The sequence below is a fragment of the Acinonyx jubatus genome, chromosome A2 (genome assembly GCF_027475565.1).
Source record: "Acinonyx jubatus isolate Ajub_Pintada_27869175 chromosome A2, VMU_Ajub_asm_v1.0, whole genome shotgun sequence".
Taxonomy (NCBI): domain Eukaryota; kingdom Metazoa; phylum Chordata; class Mammalia; order Carnivora; family Felidae; genus Acinonyx; species Acinonyx jubatus.
In genome coordinates, this window is record NC_069383.1 from 147,177,004 (window position 1) to 147,194,348 (window position 17,345).

General features: G+C 54.2%; 2 protein-coding genes across 8 annotated transcripts; one reads left to right on the forward strand and one right to left on the reverse strand.

Moving 5' to 3' along the window:
- The first annotated feature begins 5,781 nt into the window (after positions 1 to 5,781).
- Positions 5,782 to 17,247, forward strand: UBA7 (ubiquitin like modifier activating enzyme 7). Of its 6 annotated transcripts, none has more exons than XM_053219363.1 (24): positions 5,783 to 6,019; positions 6,104 to 6,272; positions 6,375 to 6,509; positions 6,608 to 6,714; positions 7,051 to 7,141; positions 7,215 to 7,344; positions 7,548 to 7,645; positions 7,731 to 7,877; positions 8,309 to 8,491; positions 8,670 to 8,777; positions 8,935 to 9,015; positions 9,096 to 9,251; positions 9,344 to 9,509; positions 9,590 to 9,795; positions 9,894 to 9,958; positions 10,301 to 10,484; positions 10,558 to 10,632; positions 10,879 to 11,062; positions 11,539 to 11,621; positions 11,903 to 11,995; positions 12,082 to 12,273; positions 13,799 to 13,897; positions 13,975 to 14,075; positions 17,060 to 17,247. In XM_053219363.1, exons 1-24 carry the CDS (start codon positions 5,964 to 5,966, stop codon positions 17,100 to 17,102), a joined length of 2,952 nt encoding a protein of 983 aa, XP_053075338.1. In that variant the 5' UTR covers positions 5,783 to 5,963; the 3' UTR covers positions 17,103 to 17,247. The 6 variants fall into 6 exon arrangements, 4 of the variants coding, with proteins under 4 accessions (XP_014932559.2, XP_053075338.1, XP_014932558.2 ...); XM_015077072.3 differs by lacking the exon at positions 17,060 to 17,247 and adding an exon at positions 14,568 to 14,784; XM_015077074.3 differs by lacking the exons at positions 8,309 to 8,491; positions 17,060 to 17,247 and adding an exon at positions 14,568 to 14,784.
- INKA1 (inka box actin regulator 1) lies at positions 14,958 to 16,770 on the reverse strand. Of its 2 annotated transcripts, none has more exons than XM_027038744.2 (2): positions 16,543 to 16,770; positions 14,958 to 15,793 (listed from the first exon to the last, which is right to left on the reverse strand). In XM_027038744.2, the coding sequence occupies exons 1-2, from the start codon at positions 16,753 to 16,755 to the stop codon at positions 15,002 to 15,004; spliced, it is 1,005 nt and encodes a 334-aa protein (XP_026894545.1). In that variant the 5' UTR covers positions 16,756 to 16,770; the 3' UTR covers positions 14,958 to 15,001. The 2 variants fall into 2 exon arrangements, with proteins under 2 accessions (XP_026894545.1, XP_026894546.1); XM_027038745.2 differs by having other exon boundaries at positions 16,465 to 16,686.
- Positions 17,248 to 17,345: the final 98 nt, after the last annotated feature.

A 17,345-nucleotide genomic window follows, 5' to 3' on the forward strand; every position in this document is an offset into this window, starting at 1 on the left:
AACACTTTAGAAAACCATTTCGCATAAGTTTCTAAAGTGGGACCTTCACCTCGGCTCACACTGAGAAATCCTATCCTTAGGCATGTGTCCCCTCATAGGACACAGGGTGACTCCAGCAGGAATGCTATCACTGCAGTTTTGTTCACAGCCTCTAGCCTAGGCACAGCCCAAATGCCATAGGCAGGAAAGCAAATGGGTAAACAGGTATAGCCATACAGGGGGCTCACAGCAAGCAAGACAAATAATCAGCGACCTTTGGGTCTTAACTTCAAGAGCACTTTCTCCTAGAAGACTTCCTTTCTTGACCTCTAGCTTGGGTGAGGCCTCCTAAACTTCCCTCTCTGACTACTGCATGGGAGTTCATCTGCCTCTGCAGGGCCCACCATGGGCCTGGCACAGAGAATGAGGGTGAGTGCCCTCATGCTTCAGGCTGAGCATGCCCAGCTGCCCCCAGTACATCTGGAGGAGTGAGCCTCACAGGGAGGAAGTAATGCTCTTGGTTACGGGATCTGGACCCCTTTGCTGCTGCCTTGAACCAAGGAGGTTTGGTGAGGGGAAGTGCAGCACCAAGTTAAGGGTGCAGCCAGCGGCTGACCAATAGTGCTCCTTATCAGCTGAGTGATCTTAGGCAAATTACCCAGCCTTTCTGTGTCCAACTTCTTTAAAGTAGGGACAATAGCACTAAACTCCCAGTTGTGGGAACCTAATGAGTCAGCGTTACAGGTTAGGAACTTATGACCCCTGAGGGAAATAAGTCAGACACAAAAGACAAATATTGTATGATTCCACTCAAATGAGGTATCTAGAATAGACAAATTCGTAGAGACCGAAGTAGAATATAATAGAAGTTGCCAGGGGCTAGAGTGAGGAGAAAATGGAGTTGTTGCTTAATGGTTATAGAGTTTTTGTCTGAGGTGACTTGTTTTCTCTCTACATAAACTTTTTTTTCCCTTTTTAAAAAAATTCCAGTGTAGTTAATATACAATGTTATGTTAGTTTCAGGTGTACGATATAGTGATTCAACACTTCTGTACATTACTCGGTGCTCACCACGATAAAGGGTACTCTTGATCCCCTTCACCTATTTCACCCATCCCCCCTCTGCCTGGAGTGACTTTAAAGTTTTAGAAATTGGGGCAAGCTGGCTGGCTTGGTCAGTAGAGCATGTGACTCCCGATCTTGGGGTGATGAGTTTGAACCCCACATTGGGTGTAGAGATTACTTAAAAATAAAATCTTAAAAAATAAAGTTTTTGAAATAGTGGTGATGGTTACAGAACAACAATAAAACAACTATGACAGACCTAAATACAAAGAGCTGGAAAAAGTGATTGTCATCAACTATTTCAGAACTCTGGTACCCGATCAGACAACAAGGAAAGTACTTGATGAAGGAAGAGTGGGGCTTGAACCAGCCACCATCCCCCATTCCTCAGGGTTATGGGGATAGCAGCTCCCCAAAAGCGGCTGACTGATTTCAAGGCAGGCAGTGGATCTGATGCTGTCTCCAGGTAGTTTCAGAATTGAGTTGAATTGTTAGACTCCCAGTTAGTGTTGGAGAACTGCTCGGTGGTGTGGAATAAATGCACACATTGGAATTGGTGTCAGAATCCTAAAAAACAGAAAACCAAGAGCTGCTTCTCTGAAAAGGCCAACAACATTGGCAAACTTTTAAATAAATTGACTAAGAGAAAAAAGACAAATTATTAAAATCAGAAATGAAAATGGGGACGTTGTTACCAATTTTACAGAAATAGAAAGGATTGTGAACAATTGTACACCAACAAATTGGATAGCCTAATTAAAATGTACAAATTTCTAGAAACACAGAAACCAACAACACTGACTGACTCAAAGAAGAGAAAGAAAACATGAATAGACCTACAACTAGTAAGGGGATTGAATCAGTATTCAAAAAACTCCCAGGGTGCCTGGTTGGCTCAGTTGGTTGAGTGTTGGGCTCCTGATTTCGGCTCAGGTCATGATCCCAGGGTTGTAGGATGGAGCCCCACATAAGGCTCTGCACTGAGCATGGAGCTTGCTTAAGATTCTCTCTCTTCCGGGGTGCCTGGGTGGCTTAGTCGGTTAAGTGTCTGACCGACTCAGGTCATGATCTCATGGTCTGTGAGTTCGAGCCCCGCATCAGGTTCTGTGCTGACAGCTCAGAGCCTGGAGCCTGCTTCAGATTCTGTGTCTCCCTCTCTCTCTGACCCTCCCCCGTTCACTCTCTGTCTCTCTCTGTCTCAAAAATAAACATTAAAAAAAATTTAAAAAAAGATTCTCTCCCTCTGCCCTTCTTCCACTCACACCTTCTCTCTCTCTCTCTCTCTCTCTCTCTCTCTCTCTCTCTCTCTCATACACACACGCACACACACACACAACAAACAAACATTTAAAAAAAAAAAAACTTAAAGACTCACACCAAAAGACACTATCTGCATAGTAAAAAGGCAACCACAGAAGGGAGAAAGTATTTTCAAGCCATATATCTGATAAGGGATAATATCCAGAATACATAGAGAACTTCTAAAACTCAACAACAAAAATCCAATTCAAAAATAGACAAAAGACTTGAACAGACATTTCTCCAAAGAAGATATCTGAGTGGCCAATAAGCCCATTAAAAGATGCTCAATATCAGGGCGCTTGGGTGGCTCAGTCAGTTAAGCATCCAACTCTTGATATCAGCCCAGGTCATGATCTCTCAGTTTGTGGGATCAAGCCCCACATTGGGCTCTGTGCTGTCAGCACAGAGCCTGCTTGGGTTTCTCTCTCTCCCCTTCTCTCTTCCTCTCCTCCCCCTCCCCCAAAATAAGTAAACTGTAAAAAAAGGTTGTTGTTGTTTTTTTAATTAAAGATGCTCAATACCATAAATCATTGGGGAAGTGCAAATCAAAACTACCATGAGATACCACCTCACACCCACTGGGATGGCTACTATCTAAAAAACAAAACAAGGGCTAGGGAGGATTTGGACAAATAGGAACCCTTGTGTACTGTTGGTGGGAATGTAAAATGGTACATCCACTGTGTAAAACAATATGGTGGCTCCTCAAAAAATTAAAAATAGAATTACCATATGATCCAGCAATTCCACTTCTGTGTATATATCCAAAAGAAATGGAAGCAGGATCTCAAAGAGATATTTGTACACACACCCATGTTCATAACACCAATATTCACAATAGCCCAAAAATGGAAGCCACCCAATAGCCATCCATTAATGAATGGATAAGCGAAATGTATATACATGTAAGGACTGTTATGTGGCCTTAAAAAGGAAGGAAATTCTGTAATATGTTACAATATGGATGGACCTTGGAGATAGTTGCTAAGTGAAATAAACCAGTCACAAAAAGACACTCTAGCCCTAATTTCTATACCTAGTACATATGACACACTCAGTAAATGTTTACTGAGTGAAAAGAAAATTGCATACTACTTCATGTTCATTATGATGGGTATGTTTTATTTTTTTTTTTTAGTTTACTTATTTTGAGAGAGAGGAAGAGGAAGAGAGAGAATCCCAAGCAGGCTCTGCACTGCCAGTGCAGAGCCCACCTCAGGGCTTGAATCCATGAATAGTGAGATCATGACCTGAGTTGAAGTCGGACACTTAACCAACTAAGCCACCCAGGCAGTCCAGGTATAAGGTTTTTTTTTAAAGGAAAAACCAGCGTTGAGAACAATGTGGAGAAATAGGAATTTTGTACGCTGCTGGTGGAAAACAGCTGTTGGTCTCTCAAAAAAAGTAAGCATTACTGTACAACCCAGCAATTCTACTCCTAGGTATTTCCCCAAAGAATTGAAAACAAATACTCAAATACATTTTCAAGAATGATCATAGCAGCCTATTCATAATATCCTAAAGGTGGAAACAACTCAAATGTCCATCAACAGGTGACTGGATAAACGATTCATGATATATGCATGTGATGGAATATTATTCAGCCATAAAAAAGGAATGTAGTACCAGAGTGCCTGGGTGGCTCAGTTGGTTGAGCGTCTGACTCTTGGTTTATGGCTCAGGTCATGATCTCACGGTTTGTGGGTTCAGCACCGGTGTTGGGCTCTGTGCTGACAATGTGGAGCCTGTTTGGGATTCTCTCTCTCTCTCTCTCTCTCTCTCTCTCTGCCCTTCCCTGACTTGCTCTCTCTGTCTCTCTCTCAAAAATAAGTAAATTAAAAAAAAAAAAAAGGAATGAAGTACCAATACATGCTACAGTCTGGATGAACCTCAAAAATACACTAAGTGAAAGCAGATATCAAAAGTCACATTTTGTATGATTCCTTTCACAGAAATATCCAGAATATGCAAATCCCTAGAGACAGAAAGAATCTAAGTGTTTGCCAGGGGATTGGGGTAGGGGATAAGTAGTGATTATTTAATGTGGTGGGGGTGTTCTTCAGTGGGTTGTGAAAAAGTTTTTCAGGGTGCCTGGGTGGCTCAGTCGGTTAAGCGTCTGACTTCGGCTCAGATGGTAATCTCACGGTTTGTGAGTTCGAGCCCTGCGTCCAGCTCTGTGCTGACAGCTCAGAGCCTGAAGCCTGCTTAGGATTCTGTGTCTCCCTCTCTCTCTGTTCCTCCCATGCTCTGACTCTGTCTCTCTCAAAAATAAAGATTAAAAAAAATTTTTTTTTAATAAAAAGTTTTGAAACTAGAGAGAGGTGGTGGCTGTACAACATTGTGAGTACACTAAATGCCACTTTACAATCGTTATTTTAACATTATATGAATGTTACCTCAGTTTAAAAAATGAACTTATGGGGCGCCTGGGTGGGTCAGTTGGTTGAGCATCCTACTTCGGCTCAGGTCATGATCTCATGGTTTATGAATTTGAGCCCTGCATCGGGCTCTGTGCTGACAGCTCAGAGCCCACTTTGGATCCTCTGTCCCCCTCTCTCTCTTCACCTTCCCCTCTCACACTCTCTCTCTTTCTCAAAAATAAATAAACATTAAAAAAAAAAAAAAGAACTTATGACCACATCTGGTTTAGCTACTGTGCAGTTTTGTGGGGAACTGTGGTCTGTCGTCTGGAGAACTGGCCCCTGGCTCCTAAAGAAGGCAGAAGGACACATCGTGGGTGAGGGGTACACAGGACCTCTATGTTTTTTGCAACTTCCTTGGAGTCTATAATTATTTCAAAATAAAAATTCAAATGAAAAGTAAGGACACGTGATCATGGCTGCCACTCTTAGGTCTGGCACTCAGAGACTGACCACCCTCTTTGAGTCCTAAGACTCATCCCTGACTGGTCACCTAGGACTGCAATCTGTCCTAGGCTGGCAGCTGTGGGCAAGGGGGAATCCTTATCCTCTGAGGAGTTGGCCCAGGGCCAAGCAGGTGGGTATTCCCAAAGATGCCAGGCTCCACCTGGGTCTGTGGTTTGGGCCCCGGGGGCAGGACAATGTAATTTCATAAGCTCCCACAGCCTCTGGGATGGGACTGGCTCTACCCTGTGTGGTGGACAAGGTGAGTCCTCAGGACACGGGGGTTCCTGCCAGCACTCTGTGGGCAGGAAGCCCATTCAGGCAGCCACACTGCGGGGGATGGGGCCTGAGGTTTGGGACATCTAGAGAGCCACAGGAGACCATCGCCTCCAGCCCACATGGATCCCTCCCGTGGCTTCCTTCCTCAAGAAAGATACCTGCTCTCACAGAGGCCAAATAGACACAGGAGTTCTGTCCCACTTTGCCTGTGACTTACAGCTGCCAGAATCGTTCAGGATGGTCTGGAGGCAGGACTAGCAGGACTAAGCCGGCTCAGTCTAGTTTTACTTTCACTTTCATTTCCCCTGAAATGACGGAGGAGCCAGGAAGAAAGCTGTGACTGGTATCGTCCTTCAGTCCCGTAGACAAAGTGCCTGTGTGCACTAGCCACAGTGAGGCACTGGCCTCTGCTAGCACAGCCTCCCACGCAGCGACCGCGTCTATAAGCGCTGCAGCCTGTTGTCCAGCCGCAGGATGGCTGTCCCGGAGACCTCCAAGTTGCTGGATAAGGAGCGATACTCACGGCAGCTGTGAGGCCCGAGGCGGGGAAGGGAATGGGGTGTCTTTCTGACTTCTGGTCGCTGATCGCCTACCTTCTTTTTCCCCATCCGCAGGTATGTGCTGGATTTGCCGGCCATGCAGAAGATTCAGGGAGCGAAGGTCCTGCTGTCAGGCCTTCAGGGCCTGGGGGCTGAGGTGGCCAAAAACCTGGTCCTGATGGGTGTGGGCAGCCTCACTCTGCATGATCCCCACCCTACCTGTTGGTCTGACCTGGCTGCCCAGGTGAGGGTCAGCTGGGGTGGTGGGGTGGGTGGCTATGCTTCCCAGACCAAGGACCGGAGAGAAATCTCCGTGCTCAAGCCAGACTACTGTGTCCCTCTCTAGTTTTTCCTCTCAGAGCAGGACTTGGAAAGAAGCAGGGCTGAGGCATCTCAAGAACTTGTGGCTAAGCTTAACAGAGCTGTCCAGGTATGCATCCACACAGGTGACATCACCGAGGAGCTGCTGCTGGACTTCCAGGTACCCTCCCTGCCCCCCTCTCTGTGTGAGCCCAGTCCCTTCCTCTAGCCCTGAGCTGAGCAGCGGTTCTGGCCCTGCTGATCACGGGGTCCATCCAGGTAGTGGTGCTGACCACCTCGAAGCTGGAGGAGCAGCTGAAGTTGGGCACTTTATGCCACAAGCTCGGAGTCTGCTTTCTGGTGGCCGATACCCGGGGCCTTGTGGGGTGAGCAAGGCTCCCTGCCTGGCCTACCACATCACAGGCAGCAACTGGTCCCAGTGCTATTCCTAGCTCCAGGCTTGCTCCAGTGCCCCTCCACCCAGCCCCAGGCCTGTCCCAGCATCCCCTTCTGGTTCTGGTCCCCAGTCCCACCCCTCTGCTTCTTCCACCCCAGCCTCCAGACCCGCTCAGTAAGTCCCTCAAACTCTAGCTTCCAAGCCTCTCCCAGTATCCCTTCCCAGTGCTGGCTCTCTGAGCTTGCCCTAGTGTCTCCCACGCTTCACCACAAGCATGGCGATTAGCCACTGAGCCGTCTCAGTGACCCCTGCCACCACACCACAGGCAGTTGTTCTGTGACTTTGGTGAGGACTTCACTGTGCAGGATCCCACAGAGGCAGAACCCCTGACAGCTGCTATCCAGCACATCTCCCAGGTGGGTGTTGAAGTGTGGGTGCTCACCTGCTGACCAAGGAGGGCACCCCTGAACCAAGCCTCCTCTTCTCCAGGGCTCCCCTGGAATTCTTACTCTGAAAAAAGAGGCCCACAACTTCTGCGATGGGGATTTGGTGACTTTCTCGGGCATTAAGGGCATGGTGGAGCTCAATGGCTGTGATCCCCGGCCTATCCACGTGCACGGTAAGCCAACCCTCTCCACTTCCAGGCCCAGCACCCAAGCCCCAACTGGGGGCACACACAGCCTGGCTCTGGTCCTTGGGGGTAGGTTCTCTTCCACCTTCCTCAGCATGGAGCAAGGTCAAGGACACAGATGCAAGACAGGATAGAGTATAAAGAACTACTCCGGTTCAGAGATCATACTGACGAGGCTGGATCTCCCCTAGGGGACAGAACCTTGGAGATTGGGGACACAGCAAATTTCTCCTGTTACTTGAGTGGTGGGACTGTCACTGAGGTCAAGAGGCCCAAGACTGTGAGCCATGTGAGTGCAAGTGCATCTGAAGTAGGGGAGCTTCAAGGGGCCCACAGTCTTCTGAACCTGACCCTGAGCTAAGTACCTGCTACAGAAGCCCCTGGATGTAGCTCTGCTCCAGCCCCGTGTGGTGGCCCAGAGTTCCCAGGAAGCTCGCCGCGCCCGCTGCCTACATCAGGCCTTCCGTGCCCTGCACCAGTTCCAGCACCTCAATGGCCGCCTGCCCCGGCCCTGGGATCCTGTGAGTGGCCCCTCTGCTCTTCCTTGAGCCTCTGTCTTATTGGGGTCTCACCTGCCAGGAGGCAACAATGATTATCTCACAGACCCAAGTTATAATCCCAGAGGCATTTTCCCACTTACATATAGGAAATGATAACACTGTCTCTAGGCCAGAGAGAGGGTCCCTGAAAGTACCAGGCACAAAGGCTGGGGACCCCGCCACCTCCTAACCACTCAGTTCTAAGGTGAAATCTCTACCCGTGTTGATGAAGCCCTCAAGGGCATTGTCTAGGCATTCTCTGGTGGGGCTGCACAGTCTGGCAACTGGTTTGGGCCTTCACACTTAGGCTCTGCTTCCACTTCTCTGGAAATGGGGGGTGGCTGCATGAAGGGTTTGAGCAGGGAATGGAGCTCAGGCCAGGGCTGCCGTGCCCACAGAGTTCTACCCCACAGGTTGATGCAGAGATGGTGGTGGGCCTGGCCCAGTCCCTGGAACCACTGAAGGGGACAGAAGGAGAGCCGCTGGAAGAGCCTCTGGATGAGGCTCTCCTGCAGACAGTCGCCCTGAGTAGTGCTGGTTGCTTGAGCCCCATGGCAGCCATGTTGGGTGCGGTGGCCGCCCAGGAAGTGCTGAAAGTGAGCACAGGCACAGGCAGGGTGGGACTGGGAAGGGTGTGGAGGTAAGTGTGGGTGCCAGAGAGTGCCCAGTACCAGACAGTGGCCTTGGAGGCTTCGCCAATCTGGTGAAGCCCAGCCAGGATCCTAGGGGCTCTGGAGCTGGCAGGAGTCCCTACACTAAAATGCTGGCCTCTAGGCAATCTCCGGGAAGTTCATGCCCCTGGACCAGTGGCTTTACTTTGATGCCCTCGATTGCCTTCCAGAAGACGGGGAGCCCCATCTCAAACCAGAGGACTGTGCTCCGGTAAGAACCTGGGGTAGGGGTGCAAGCTTTCTCCAAATTCAGAACTAGGGAAGGAACAGGAAGAACGATCCAGAGATCCTGACCTGGAAAAGTTAGCGTAAGACGGAGACACAGCACAGGCCAGTGGCCATCACTGACCCCTGTCTGTGTCTTCTAGAGACATTGTCGCTATGATGGGCAAATTGCAGTGTTTGGGGCTGGTTTTCAGGAGAAGCTGAGCCGCCAGCATTACCTCCTGGTGAGCTTTGTGGTCCAGTTGGGAGATGTCTGTGGGAGGGCCAGGCCAGGCCCTCTGGCTAAGGCTGCTCCTGCTGGCAGGTGGGTGCTGGAGCTATCGGTTGTGAGTTGCTCAAAGGTTTTGCCCTAGTGGGCCTCGGGGCTGGCGCCAGCGGGGGAGTAACTATTGCCGACATGGACCACATAGAGCGCTCCAATCTCAGCCGTCAGTTCCTCTTCAGGACCCAGGACATTGGTGTGAGTGCCGGCCCCTACCCACACCTAGCATCCTGGACGGTCCTCCCACAGTGCCCCCCAACACCCCCAGCATCTTCCTGCTCTCTTTTCAGAGGCCTAAGGCAGAGGTAGCTGCAGAGGCTGCTCGCCACCTGAACTCAGACTTGCAGGTGACCCCACTCATCTACCCACTGGATCCCACTACAGAGCACATCTATGGGAACAACTTCTTCTCCCATGTGGACGGTGTGGCTGCTGCCCTGGACAGTTTCCAGGCCCGTAAGCACTCGCCCTTGAAACTCAGCCCCTTGGTCAAGGCAGTGCCAGCCCCATTCCTGACCCTCTGCCCCTCTTGCTAGGGCGCTATGTGGCTGCTCGCTGCACCCACTATCTGAAGCCACTGCTGGAGGCGGGGACACATGGTACCTTGGGACATGCTTCAGTGTTCATGCCGTGTGTGACTGAGACCTACAGAGCCCCTGCCTCAGCTATAGCTTCTGAGAATGCTACCTACCCTGTCTGCACCCTGCGGTACTTCCCCAGCACAGTCGAGCACACCGTGCAGGTAGGACGCACCCCAGAAAGGCCTAGCCCACCCAGCTCAGTCCTCAGCTGTAGACTGATTCCCCGTGTGACACCTCATGGTTCCTCTCTCCCCCACAGTGGGCCCGGGATGAGTTTGAGGGGCTCTTCCGTCTGTCTGCTGAGACCATCAACCGCCACCAACAGTAAGGCCACCAAGAGGGGTGGACGGGAGGGGCGCCTGGGTGGCTCAGTCGGTTAAGCATCCGACTCTTGGTTTTGCTCAGGTCATGATCTCATGGATCTTGAGTTGGGGCCCCTTGTTGGGCTCTGTGCTGACAGCATAGAACCCACTTGGTATCCTCTCTCTCCCTCTCTCTCTCTGCCCCTCCTGTGTACTCTCTCTCTCTCCAAATAAATAACTTAAAAAAATAAAAAAATAAAGAGGGGTGGACGGGAGCCCTCTAGCACCAGAGGGCTACCCCTAGCTAGCCCCTAGCACCAGAATCTTCAGGGCTTTAGCCTCGAAACCCTTCCTCTGTCCGCAGGGCACCCACTTCTCTGGCAGAACCAGATGGGCTAAAGGTGCTGACCCTGCTGCAGGAGGTGCTGGGTGTCCTAAGACAGCGTCCACAGACCTGGCAAGACTGTGTGGTGTGGGCTCTTGGCCACTGGCAACTATGCTTCCATGATGGCATCATGCAGCTCCTGAATCGTTTCCCACCTGATAAAGTGGGTAGCTAGGGATTGGGAGGCTGAGGGCTCAGGGGAACCAGACCGAGCCCAGCAGCCTCCATTTCCTTAGGTGCTTGAGGATGGAACTCTTTTCTGGTCAGGTTCCAAACAGTGTCCACAGCCCTTGCAGTTTGATGCCAGCCAAGTAAGTGGGGTCCCTTAGGAACCCCAAGATGGGGATGTGACCCCTCAGAGCAGAAGTGGGCCCCTGTTCTTCAGAGATAAGCAGATGCTGAGGGAGATTGCTGTGTTTGTGCGCATGTGGGTGTCCACGTGTGACACAGAGGCAGACACTCAAACAGATCCACAAATGGGTGGTGACCCCTACCCCATGTACCTGTACATGCTCGCTCTACCCATGCGTCTTCCCATGCTCTTGCTCTGACTGCAGGACACACACCTCCTCTATGTGCTGGCGGCCGCTAACTTGTATGCCCAGATGCATGGACTGCCTGGCTCACGGGACCAGACTGCACTCAGGGAACTACTGAAGTTGCTGCCACTGCCCGTCCCCCAGAACCTGGTCCCCATCTTTCCTAACGACCTGGAGCTAGCTCGGGCTTCTGCTGAGTTTGGTGAGGCTCCTGACCTCTGGCCCCCTATGCTGCCATCCAAAGGCATAGCCCTGTCCTCAGCTTATGCTGCAGAAGGAAGATGGGGCCTGGGGACCCCGCAGCCAAATCACTATCTCTCAGGCCCTCTGATTTTGCTTCTCTCAAGGCTTGGGCTCATCCTCTAGCCCCTCAGTAGGCACTCTCCCTGCTACCCATACCCCTGCACCTCTATTCCCATGGCAGATTCTCAGCAACCTCCCCCCCCACAAACCTAGTTATGTTCCCCAGGTGAGGACGGAGATAATTGGTACACGCATGCAGGCACACACACACACACAAGTAGGGCTGGGGCTGCTTGAGAGGAGACTGCACTATCATTCAGGGGGTCTCCCTGAAAGTGGCAAGTTTAGTCTTAGGAGAGACCAAGAATAGGCACCAGGCTCCAGGCAGAACACAGAAGGTAGGGGCTAAGAACTTCTAACCCCTTCCTCTGACAGGCCCTGAGCAATTGAAGAAACTGCACAAAGTCCTGGAAGTCTGGAGTGGGAGCCCTCCCCTCGAGCCCCTGAAGTTTGAGAAGGTGGGAGTCCAAGTAGGGGTGAAGGGACAAGTTGGGGAAGATTCTTGGGGAAGTTCAAGAGCTAGGAAAGTAGCTTTGAAGTCCCTTGGCCTGAATCCTCCTCCCAGCAGGACCCCAAAAGCAGATCACCTTCCCTGAGCCTCAGCTTCCTTACCTGATAAGTGGGGAGATGTAAGCATCCATCCCACAGAATTATGGGAAGACCTGTACAGTGACATGTGGTCAGCCATGGCTAGGGACTCTGGGGCAGTGTTAACATGACTGTGACTTGGGCCTCACAGGACAATGATAGCAACTTCCATGTGGACTTTGTGGCAGCGGCAGCAAGCCTGCGAGCTCAGAACTATGGGATCCCCCCTGCCAACCACGCCCAGGTAACCCTGCCCTTTGGGGCCTAGAGGTGGAGGTCAAACCCTAGCCCTACACCTTGGGCCCAGACCAAATCTCTTGTCCTTGGCAGAGCAAGCGAATTGTGGGCCAGATTATTCCAGCCATTGTCACCACTACAGCAGCTGTGGCTGGCTTGGTGGGCCTGGAGCTGTATAAGGTGGTGAATGGGCCACGGCCCCTCAGTGCTTTTCGCCACAGCCACCTGCATCTGGCTGAAAACCGCTTTAGCCGCTGGGTGCCTTGCGCCCCAGCCATCCAGAAGGTGAGCCCTTGACACCCCCCCCCCCCAACACGAGGCCTGGGTTCTCCTTGCACCTACCAAAACAGGCTCTACTCTGGCTTTGGGTTTGTACCAGAACCCAGACTCTGGGGGAGTACTTAAGACTCCCTCCAGCCCCCTTCCTGCTGTGAAGCCAGACTGGGACCTGTCAGACACAGGAAGCAGCCGTCAGCCACCCCCACCCCCATCCCTCCACAGCCCGGGTCTGGGGGAGCTGCAGCTTTAACTCATTAGTGGAGCCAGATATCCCTCACAGCCTCCACCAGCCCTAAGGGGGAGGTGGTAGGGAGGGAGGACTAGAGCCCTAGCCCCAAACAGAGCCTAACTTCAGCCTGCATGGCATGGGGATCCTGGCCCACACTCTCCAAGCTGAGTTAAAGGCCACTGAGCTCACCAGTTGCGGTGGAGGGGAGGGGGGAGGGTTGTGTGCGTCTAAGTGCACAGGGGTCTGGGCATCCCTGGCCCTGAGGTTTGTGGCCATGGAGGGAGGATGCTGGCACATCTGTGTGCCAGATGGGAGTACAGGACTCTTCTTCAATGTGGGCTTGCATGGATGTGCATGTGAGTACACATGCAGGCATTCCCAGGCTTGTGTCCATGTGTGTTCCTTCAAGTGCAGGGCTGTGGATGCCCCTGGCTGTGTGCCCAGGCTAGGCAGTAGTTAGTTGGCATTTTCTTGGGGCACAGGAGAGGGGGTGGAGAGAATACCCTCACCAAGGGAGAGGGGAGAGGTCATGGGCCAGCACTGGGCTTTTGCTGGGGTCCCTCAGGGCACAGTACACAGAGCCCCTTTGTGAAGGGCTTCTAGCACATAAGCTGCCTTTGTCTGCGGTAGAGGGGGAGGGAGCAAGGGAGGATCCCCCCCAACTCACCTCTGGCCTCATCTCAGCTTGACCCCACTGTGCTTTCTGGAGGCGGGGGTCTGTCCTGGCTGCCTTGCCACCCTCAGCTCCAGTCACCAGAATCCCAAGATTTTTGAAATGGGGAAGGAAAGGGGACAGGAAGAGGAGGCCCTTGCAGACTGTGTCCCTGCTGGGGTCTCAGCCAGTGGGGCCCTAGTGGTCATTGTGCCCCTTGATACTCTGTGCCCACATAGCCCAAGGCCCTGGCAATACAGGATGAGGGGGCAGGATGTACCCCCCAGCTTCCAGCCTTGCATTTGAGGATCAAGCTGCTTTATCGGAGACTGCAGCGGCCCTGCTCCTGTTTCCTCAGGAAGCAACGCCCCCCCTACACACACACACACATACAACCAGCCTGTGTGATGGATTGCCTGTTTCCCTGTGCGGGGGCCCCGTAGCCCCATTTCCTGTGCTGGCCCCAGCATAGGCGGGGAGGGTACTGAGACTCTGGGCCCAGATCCCACCTTCCAACCCCCCGCCCCGGGGCTTCTGCTTCCTGCCTCTAGTCCAGCTCCTCCCCTAGGAAAGGGGCCATCAGCTGCTGGTAATGGGTAGGGGGAGGGTGTGTGTGAGAAGCTTCTCATTCCTCCCCCCGCCACCCCCAGTGCCATCACCTGACATGGACCTGGACCTGTTGGGACCGCCTGAAGGTGCCTGCTGGGCAGCCAGAAAGGACCCTGAAGTCGTTGCTGGCCCATCTCCAGGTGAGCCCCATTCCTCCTCCTCGCCTTCAGTCTTGGCCCAGCCTAGTCTAGCTGGCACTTGACCTGACTCTCTCTAGGAACGGTATGGGCTGAGGGTGAAGATGCTGCTGCACGGCAAGGCCCTACTCTACTCAGCAGGATGGTCACCTGAAAAGCAGGCCCAGCACCTGGCCCTTAGGTGAGCCCGCACCTGGCGTTAGCCAGGACTTGTTCTGTCCCTGGAGGTTGGAGGTGGGAGACATGATGAAGTCTTTCCTCCTCCCAACCCCATTTGGGCCTCTCACACCCTCCTGAAGCTTTCTTTTGCCAAATGGAGCCGGCAAATGGGCTGGGGGTGGGGTGAGGGCTGAAAGCCTGAGGAGGGGCCTCCAAGCTGCCTGCTTGGCCGGCCCCATTAGCTCCTCCACACCCCCCATTAGCTCCTCCACACCCTGTTAAGCCCCCCTTTCACGGCCCACTCCCAGGGGACTCACAGCTTCCTGCCTCCTGCCCGCCCTGCCTGCTGCTCCTAAAATAGTTTCAGATGTTTCCTGTCTTAAGCTGCTCCTGCCCCTGGCTTGGGCTCCTTATGGCCCATCAGCACCCCCTGGTCCATGTCAGGTCACTCTGCCTACCACTGCTCACCTACCCAATCTCTCCCAACCTCTTTCCCCCCACCCCACACTACCAGGGTGACCAAACTGGTGCAGCAGGTGACAAGCCGGATGCTTGAGCCTGGGCAGCGGATGCTGGTGCTGGAGCTCAGCTGTGAGGGTGAGGAGGAAGACACTACCTTCCCACCCTTGCACTACGAGCTGTGACAAGGCAGCAGCCCTATCACCTGGCTGTATCAAGCCCTGCATCCTGAGCCCACAGTAGGCACTCAATAAATGCTTGTTGAAGGAGGGTGTAAGTGGAGAGGATGGATGGCAAAACATGGGGCAGTAATGCACAGGGTGGGTGATGTGGGCATGACAGGGACCCCTGCAGGGAAGGAAAAGGCTCTTTAGCTTCACCTGCCTGGGCTGCGCCTCAAAGGGCTGGGGCCACCTCCTAGAGCCTCAGGGGTATGGAACCAGGATAGACCAGAGAAAGGCCTTTATTGTCCCAGGCTGGAGGGCAGGGTCAGAGGTAGCTGACATCATTGCAGATGATGGGTTGACGGCTTCGGCAGCTCATGAGGGCTGCAAATCGTGAGACATCTGCAGGCAGTTCAGGTTCCGGGCGAGGTGGGCATGACAGTCGCTTTCCTGCCATAGCAGCCCTGCGTGCCCTGGCCAGCTGGCGCCGCAGCTGCTCAGAGAGCCCAAGCAGGAACTGAGGGGGCCGAGCACGGGCACGGGGACCACCACTATCATCCCCCTCACCTGCTGCCTCTGGTAGCTCCATCCAGTTGTGCACCAAGTCAGCAAAGCAGTTGTCGCCCAGCACTAGGGGCTGGCGACTGCGACCTCTGTTCAGCAGGGCTGCAGTCCAGTCTTCAGCTTCCAAGCCCCGCCAGTGCTCCAGGCAAGCGTCTGGTGTAGACTTGGGCCGTGGTCGACGGGCAGGTGGTGCACCGGCCACAGGGGCCCTGCTAGGCAGGGGAATGCCACTGGCCGAGAGGCGCTGTCTATGGGGGGGCCATGCTGGGGGTGTTGGGTGCTGGAGTACAGGCAGCTCATCCTCTCTCCATGTGCTGCCCGACACCTCAGAGAAGCCAGAGTCCCAGTCCAGGACATGCTCCCTTGGGCTCCCCAAGGCAATACCCTTGTCTCCTGTCACCATACCTTCTTCCTCTTCCACACAGCCGACTGAGTCCTCTTCCAAGGCATCTGAGGCCCTGAGTCCATGGCTAAGCCAAACACCTGGGCCAGGTTTGGGGGATGGTGGAAGGGGGCCAGACATGGGGGGTGAGCCAGTGTCCCGGCCACACAGCTGTGGAAGAAGAGAGGGCCCAAGTTGGAAGGGTAGTGCTTGTCACCCCTGCCTACCTAGCCAAACTAGTCCCAAAGCAGAAGGCCCAGGAGGACTGGATAGGCCTGCAGGCCTGGGCAGCAAGGCTTCTAGTGGGCACAGGGCCGGCATGGGGGCGCTGGCACACGTAGCTCGTGTGACTCGCGTCAGCCGACCTGGTGGCAGTCCGGCAGGCTGCAGCACGCAGAGCTGGGCAAGTCGGTACCCGCCACCAGGGAGGGAGGCAGGGTTGTGGGCCCGCCTGCATCGGGAAGTAAGTCCTGTTCAGGGCTGGGGGTGGGGGAGCATCCCCTGTTTCCATGAGGGATTCAGCTCCCCAAAGCTCACAGCGTCTTTCAGAGAAAGAGCACTTGCCAGGTGGGGGGTAGAAGAAGTACAGGTCAGCCTGGAGTAGAAGGCATCCATAGCAGCTCTAGCACCTCTTTAGTCCCTCGCAGCCCCCTGCTCAGCCCCAAAATAAATTTCTCCCCGCCACCTCCCTCCGCCGCCCCAGCAGCTTGGCCAGCTGGGCGGCTGTTACTTGATGCCCAGGGCAGCCCCCAACAGTCCGAAACCCGATGCGGGCCATCTGGGCCATCTGCGCCTCCCCGCCACCATCCCGCCTTGGATGGGCACTCGGGACGGCCCCCTACCCGTGTGTCGTTCGGGCCGGACGGCAGCTGGGCACCCCACACGCGTCCTCACAAGCCACACCCGCTCCCAAGTCTCACCAGTTCCCAGCGGAGCTGGCTCAGGAAGCTGTCAAGCCGAGCGCTATGCATGCCCGTGCCGGAGCCCCCGCCAGGCCTGCCAGTTCCTCTTCGAACTCCAGCGGGACCGGCGCGGAACGGGCCCAGCGGGCCGGCCAGCGGCACCCTGGCCCTCTGACTGGCGCCGCGGCTCCTCGCTCTCCGTAGCTCCCGCCGCCGCCACCGCCCCAACATCTGGCAGCCGCGCCCCGCCCCTGGTGCTGCAGCCAATGGGGCCGGGGAGGGACTGAAGTGGTCCCGCCCCTAGGGCACTGACGGGTAGCTGTGCCTGACGCCCACTCCCCACTCCCCGCGAGCTCTGGGGGCGAGGGGCTGGGTTGTGTCTCGAAGCCGGGCGGGTCTGGCCTGGGACTTCCCCGACCACCCTGGGCGGTTCAGCTCACTCCAGGTTCGCTGCTTCACCTAGGACAAGTCACTTCCCCGCAGTAGCCTCTGCTTCCCCGTTTTTCCCGGGATAGAACTGCAGTCCCTCTCGCAGGGGGCCTCAAGAGCTCGCGGATCCGGTGGCTACGCCCACGTGAGGGCAGAGCGCCCCCAGTCGTTGATCTAGCAGTGTTGTGGCCCATTCCGGGCGCGACCTACTGTATTCGGTCCTGAAACCGGCCTCGACAGACCCTGGAAGTGATGGGAGGGTCCGGCCCCAATGAGGACTCCAGGAGCTCTGGACCTTGCGGCAGCACTGAGAAGGGGCTTCAGCCAAAGCCCAGCCCGCACCCTCTCGGTCCTGCATCTGGGCCAAGCAAGGCGGGGCCGCCCTCTAGTGG